Source organism: Sinocyclocheilus anshuiensis, unplaced genomic scaffold (genome assembly GCF_001515605.1).
Source record: "Sinocyclocheilus anshuiensis isolate Anshui unplaced genomic scaffold, SAMN03320099.WGS_v1.1 scaffold258, whole genome shotgun sequence".
NCBI lineage: Eukaryota > Metazoa > Chordata > Actinopteri > Cypriniformes > Cyprinidae > Sinocyclocheilus > Sinocyclocheilus anshuiensis.
Window position 1 is genome coordinate 354,856 of NW_015547636.1, and position 7,122 is coordinate 361,977.

A 7,122-nucleotide genomic window follows, 5' to 3' on the forward strand; every position below is an offset into this window, starting at 1 on the left:
TTGTTTAGATAATTTCTATTTTGCGGGAGTCCTGCGAATCATTTTATCCTCCCGCATCCCGCACACACACGGGTCTCTTCCCGCCCGCACCTACACTCGCCCATCAAGAGTTGTCCCGTGCCGCACCCTGTTGCGTTGGGTCCCGCGGGTCCCGCGGTACTCCCGCGGGAGTGCAGGTCTCTAATCTGAGGCAACGCCACAAAAAGAGCATAATAGGACCCTTTTAAATAACGTGCATGAACTGTGATTTGTTTTGCAGATACTTTAACCTGGAACAAACCTGCCATAAGTGGTGCGGCACCTTTGCCCCGCAGTCTCCACTCTGCCACCACTATAACTAACAAGTAAGTTATAACTTTCTCAAACCTGTTTAAACATGCAGTGTTTATTTAAACATTGACTGTCTTCAGGCTTGGAAATGATTGTGCAGTTTATTTTGTGCAGATTTAAAGTTGACATGAAGTCATTATTGACGTTCCTAGTCTTATTGTCCATGTTATTTCAAAGAAACAAATTAGTGGTTGACCTCTATGATATTTGACATTTTAGGTTTTTCTGTTTGGCTGATGAGTGTCAGAAGCTTTTATTTTGACAGTGCTGAAAATGCACCTGATCACAGATGGAAAGGAGCTCCTGTTCTCCCTCAGCAATAGTTTACTGCCTTTCCTCATGAATTCTGTCTATTAAATTAATAGACAGAGCACTTAAACTGTGTATGAAAGTATTATAGTGTTTGCTTTTCTGTTATTAGTAATATTTAATAATGTTACTGAATAGTAATAGAAAGGCTAGTGATATAATACTTTCTCATATAGCGCCGACATTTAGCAAATACACATTTAATGCATTTAATAAGTCATTAAATATCTAGTAAATTATTAATTCCACAAACTTTGCAAACTATAGCGAATTCAGCTGTTAGATGTTATGAAGTTGTATCCTACATAAAAATGCCTCTTTTTAACAATTTCTTTATTTGTAAATTATTTATTTCAGTAAATATTATGGAAAATATATATTTAATTGCAGCATGCATTATTTATTATCTTAAATAGTGTAAGTAACTTTAATAGTGTAACTAAATGTAGCTAAATGGTTATATATATATATATATATATATTATTGACTTTGTCTTGAATAAAGGTTTTCACATTGGCCATAAAAAAATATATATATATTTTTTTTTTTAACCAATAAAACAAATCTTTGTCTTAATGGCAAAGTCTTAATGAATGTCTTTGTCTTTCTTTTTTGGAAGTGGACACAGTTAAGTGCAACCCTACAGTTTTCATAATTTCACATCACAATAGTAAAATGTGTTGAACCATGTTGACCTAATTAGTTGTCTAGTTCAGTGTTTCCCAACCGGGGTGCGTGTAAAAAATCTTTTTTTAATATTTTTAAATTGCTAAAATGTTCAAAAAAGCAGATATTATATAATATCCGTTTCTGATGTCGCCAATAATTAGAGATGCACTGAAATTCCGGCTGCCGAAAATTAGTCATTTTTTTATTCAATTCAAAGTTTTGAAAAACAAGCTATCTCGTGCTACTGCAACAAACTTACCCAACTGTAAAATCAAAAATACACTGAGTGAGCAAAACTGTTTACATACATACATATGAATTACATATGAATAAAAGCCTACATTAAAATCTGTCATATAAATTGGTCTTTTCATTAGAAATTAGCCTACTGATTGCAACGATTGATGGACAATTTTTTTTTTAATAATATTAAAAATATCTGTATGACAGTATATTCTGCAGTTCTTCCCTGCTGTACCGAATATCTATACTTTTCAAATTATCATATCGAAGTTAGAAATTCAAATATTGTGACAAAATTAATTTTGTAGGGTGCCACAAATTTGTTAAAATTTCCAAAGGGTGCTGCAACTAAAGAAAGGTTGGGAAACACTGGTCTAGTTAGTGTGGATATAACTAACTTTGGTCTCATGTTTTCCTAGGATGTTTGTGTTTGGTGGATGGGTTCCTCTGGTCATGGATGATGTCAAAGTGGCGACACACGAGAAGGAATGGAAGTGCACTAACACGCTGGCTTGCTTAAATCTAGGTACGTTAAACAAAGAAGCCAAAGGTCTTTAAAAGAGAACATCCTCTTATGCCTTAAAAATGCTGCCTCTGTTCATAGCTCATTAGGTTTCAGAACACAGCTTATATGCTTTATCATCACTGATCTTGACCTTTATTTCCTTTAGACTCAATGTCTTGGGAAACCATCTTGATGGACACGCTCGAGGATAATATCCCAAGGGCCAGAGCCGGACACTGCACTGTGGCTATAAACAATAGGCTGTTCGTCTGGAGTGGAAGAGACGGCTACCGCAAAGCCTGGAACAACCAAGTTTGCTGCAAAGATCTGTGGTATTTGGAAACAGGTGAGTTGAGCTGATTCCTCAGTGCAGAAGAAGCTTTAATACACCTAACCCATTACAAATACTTACTTCCTCAATAAATATTTATTGATTATTTTTTCCTATTTAATACTGTAAAGCTGCTTTGACACAATCTGTGTTGTTAAAAGCGCTATATAAATAAAGGTGACTTGACTAAATGGCGAGCCCAGTGTTATCAGTGTAGCACAAATAAACATTACAAAATCTTTCCTGTGGTTGGTAGAAAAAGCTGGTCTACACAGTAGTACTATAGTATTTACACACTCAAGTTTTGTTTTTATTTCTTGTTTATATATAGTTTAGTACATTTTCCTTCTCTAGTTTTCACTAGTTTCCAACATGAATATAGCTGTAGCTGGCATGGTTCTAAATTATAAACAAACAAATTATTCCACTTATTCATAGTATTATTATTTCAGACAATGTTTAAAATCTCATCTTTCGCTAACAGATCGTCCTCAGCCTCCGTCACGTGTGCAGCTGGTCCGTGCCAACACCAACTCTCTGGAGGTGAGCTGGGGGGCAGTGCCTACCGCTGACACTTACCTGCTGCAGCTGCAGAAATATGACATCCCTGCTGCAACAGCTGCCACATCGCCAACGGTCAACCCAATCCCATCTTTACCCATCAACTCACCTAAAAGTCCGGCGCCCGCCGCTGCTGCTCCTGCAGCTCAGAGTCTGCCCCTCTCTGGGGTCACAATGGTGCCACAAGTTCCTTCCCCCACCACCGCCATGCCAAGCAGCCCGCTTGCAGCCTCACTTCGTGGACCAGGTACAAATGACTTTCTGGTTTTTGCAACTGGCAGACTTCTGTGCAACTTTCTGTGAAGAATGATATTAATAATTGTGACATTACCTAAGATAATTTATACTTTCCGTTTCCAGCTATTCTCAAAGTGGCAGCGCCTCATTCCACCCCCGGGACGTCAGTCCTTACTGTGCGTCAGGCCACTCCTGGAGGAAAATCCCCAGTCACGGTTACATCACTTCCTGCAGGTGTCCGCATGGTTGTCCCTGCACAGAGCACCCAGGGGATGGTATGTAAATAATCAGTATCCGTGTAAATCTTACATAAGGGCTGCACCATTAATCTAAATAAAAGTGAAAAATTTCACAAACCCTAAAGGCTGCAAGTTTTATTAAATAAATATATGCCTTGCTTGTTTTAGAGTGAAGTGCGGCACTATTCTTTTACAAACATGCAAGCTCATGATCTGGTGTGGAAATTAGGAAATTAAGACAAATATTAGCGTTGTAATTTTACAGCAAAATATCACAATAGTATCGTTCCTTGTTACATTTTTTTTAAAGGGGTCCTATTATGCTTTTTCACTTTTTCAACTTTAGTTAGTCTGTAATGTTGCTGTTTGAGCATAAAAAAGATATGCAAAGTTACAAAGTTCAAAGTCCACTTCAAAAGGAGATATTTTATTTAACAGAAATCACTTTTCAAAAACTACAACGAATGACTCATTTGGACTACAACGCATATTTTCCGGAATTTGTGATATCGAAGCTGGCAGGCGGCTATGGTAAGGGGCATGACATTTCCCGACCAGGCGCCGAATGTATTACATTTTATTTAATGTGTTAATTTGAATTTTTATTAGATTTTATTATTTACAAATAATTTATTATTAAATAACAGCTATTACTATTATCGGTGTTGTTGTTTTATTGATATAAAATCACAAATTTTTTGCCACAATTTTATCCGAAATGTATCAATTCAATTCCCCCCCCCCAATCATTCACTCCTGTCTCAAATGTTAGTGTCCCATGTTGAACTTGCATTGAAACCCTTTGTAACACTGTTTTGGTCTCTAGCCAATCGGCAGCAGTCCTCAGATGAGTGGCATGGCTGCTTTGGCTGCAGCTGCAGCTGCCACACAGAAGATCCCGCCCTCTTCCACGACCACTGTGCTAAATGTTCCAGCCGGAGCCACCATCATGAAAACCGTCGCTATGACTCCTGGATCCACAACTCTGCCAGCTACTGTCAAACTAGCTTCACCTATAATGGTACGTATCAGACACTATTTAAACTGAAATGAGCTGGGTGATAACATCACTGAATTCAATTATGAACTGCCTTTAACTGAAAATTGAGTAATATTTTATTTCAAGTAATAATTTATTTCATTTTATTTAAATATTTATTAAATTGTTTATTGTTTACAAATAAATTGTTGTTAATAAATAATGTTATTATTATTGTTTATCAATTCAATTCCCCCCCCCCAATCATTCACTCCTGTCTCAAATGTTAGTGTCCCATGTTGAACTTGCATTGAAACCCTTTGTAACACTGTTTTGGTCTCTAGCCAATCGGCAGCAGTCCTCAGATGAGTGGCATGGCTGCTTTGGCTGCAGCTGCAGCTGCCACACAGAAGATCCCGCCCTCTTCCACGACCACTGTGCTAAATGTTCCAGCCGGAGCCACCATCATGAAAACCGTCGCTATGACTCCTGGATCCACAACTCTGCCAGCTACTGTCAAACTAGCTTCACCTATAATGGTACGTATCAGACACTATTTAAACTGAAATGAGCTGGGTGATAACATCACTGAATTCAATTATGAACTGCCTTTAACTGAAAATTGAGTGTTTACTATTGTCATTTTGCATTATTGACACAATATTTTCCTAATTAATGCTGTTCAGTTGCTTTGACACAATCTGTATTGTTAAAAGCGCTATATAAATAAAAGTTACTTGACGTATTGACTCTCATAATCAGACCTTTGACTAAACAACATTAGATCTGTAGCTTACTCTGTCTGAGAACCATCCAGACATTAGGCATCTTTTACATGCCTAAAATGGATTATTATTAATAAATTGAGATGATGTACTGTAGGTGTTTTGGGTTAACTGTCTGTCTAATGTGTTCTTAAAATGATAAAACAGGAAAAAAAAGAATGTTTCATCAACTTCCCTTTGTCACATCCTTCCAGACTTGAATCATCCAGATTATCCACTTCTTGTCCTGTAGCTGTTTGCGATTTAATGTGTCTTTGTTCCTACTTCCATTCCAGGTTACTAATCCCGCGACCCGAATGCTGAAAACGGCTGCAGCTCAGGTCGGCACTTCCGCCATCTCTACTCCTAACACTCCGAATCGACCGATCATCACTGTGCACAAATCAGGCACAGTAACCGTAGCCCAGCAGGCTCAGGTTGTCACCACCATGGTCGGAGGAGTCACCAAAACTATAACCCTTGTTAAGAGCCCCATTACAATGGGTGGCAGTGGTCCTCTGGTAAGAAAAAGGAAAAACAACAGTTTGTCTGGACTTAAAATTAGTTAACATTGACAAGAATTCAACTTAGTTCATAATTATGGGCAATTCCAAACACGAAAACTCTTCCTTCTTTCTTTTGTTTTTTTCTATTTGTTGTTTTTTTGTTCTGCTCAACCCCTGTGACCTAAATTAAGTACCACTATAGGATTATTTTCTAACCTTTCCATAAGGAATACATATAATGATTCATCATATGGCAAATGTTTTTTTTTTTTTTATATGATCCAACTTTGGTTTTGTAGCAGTTGACTTGGGTATCCTCAAGTAATAACCCTTTGTTTTCAGATCTCCAGCCTTGGGAAGATGATGTCTGTTGTCCAGACCAAACCAGTACAAACCTCTGCGGTGACCAGGCAGGCTGGAAGCAGTCCTGTTACTCTAATACAAGTCAGTGTTCCTGCTCATTTTATGTGCATTTCTTACCTAAACTTATGAATTCTTAAAGGGATAGTTCACCCAAAATGAAAATTGTCATCATTTACTCATCCTCAAGTTGTTCCAAACCTGTATGTGTTTCTTTCTTTTGTTGAGCACAAAAGAAGATATTCTGAACAGTGTTGGTAACCAAACAGTTGACGGTACCCATTGACTTCCATAGTATGGGGGGAAAAAACTATGGAAGTCAATGGCTACTGTCAACTGTTAGGTTACAACACCCTGCAAATGATCTTTTATACAGGTTTGGAGCAACCTGAGAGTGAGTAAATTACAGAATTTTCGTTTTTGTGTGAACCTATCCTAGGGCTGCAAGATTAATCGAAATTAAATCGCGATTAGGCAGAAGCTGCAATTGTCATGCGTATCTTTCAGTGAAGCACGGTTCTGTGATCAGTAGTAAATCTCTGTCCAAAGGCCAGAGGGCGCTCTCGTGCGGAAACTCTAAATACGGCCCCGCAGAAGAAATCCAGGAAATGCCTAAAAACATGTTATTAAATGAGGTATTTTCATGTGCTTTCAGATGGAGCAGCATTTACTACACAGAGCCGTAGTTCACTGAGAAGCTACGCAAAATCGCGTTCATTATCGCAGATGATATAATCGCGCAATAATGAAATCGAAGATATCGTTCTGCGATTATGAAAGTGGTTTGCGTAGCTTCTCAGTGAACTACGGCTCTGTGTAGTAAATGCTGCTCCATCTGAAAGCACATGAAAATACCTCATTTAATAACATGTTTTTAGATGGAGAGCATTTACTACACAGAGCCGTAGTTCACTGAGAAGCTACGCAAACCACTTTCATAATCGCAGAACGATATCTTCGATTTCATTATTGCGCGATTATATCATCTGCGATAATGAACGCGATTTTGCGTAGCTTGTCACTGAACTATGGCTCCGTGTAGTAAATGCTGCTCCATCTGAAAGCACGTGATGGAGATTTACTACTAAT

General features: G+C 38.1%; 1 protein-coding gene across 1 annotated transcript in view; it reads left to right on the plus strand.

Moving 5' to 3' along the window:
* hcfc1b (host cell factor C1b) overlaps positions 1–7,122 on the plus strand; it is a 24,815-nt gene that overhangs the window by 3,849 nt on the left and 13,844 nt on the right. The window contains exons 5-12 of the mRNA XM_016503949.1: positions 260–344; positions 1,971–2,077; positions 2,223–2,402; positions 2,872–3,195; positions 3,309–3,460; positions 4,251–4,445; positions 5,464–5,688; positions 6,016–6,117. Of these exons, the coding sequence (XP_016359435.1) occupies positions 260–344; positions 1,971–2,077; positions 2,223–2,402; positions 2,872–3,195; positions 3,309–3,460; positions 4,251–4,445; positions 5,464–5,688; positions 6,016–6,117 (1,370 nt within the window). The remainder of the gene's footprint in view (positions 1–259; positions 345–1,970; positions 2,078–2,222; positions 2,403–2,871; positions 3,196–3,308; positions 3,461–4,250; positions 4,446–5,463; positions 5,689–6,015; positions 6,118–7,122) is intronic.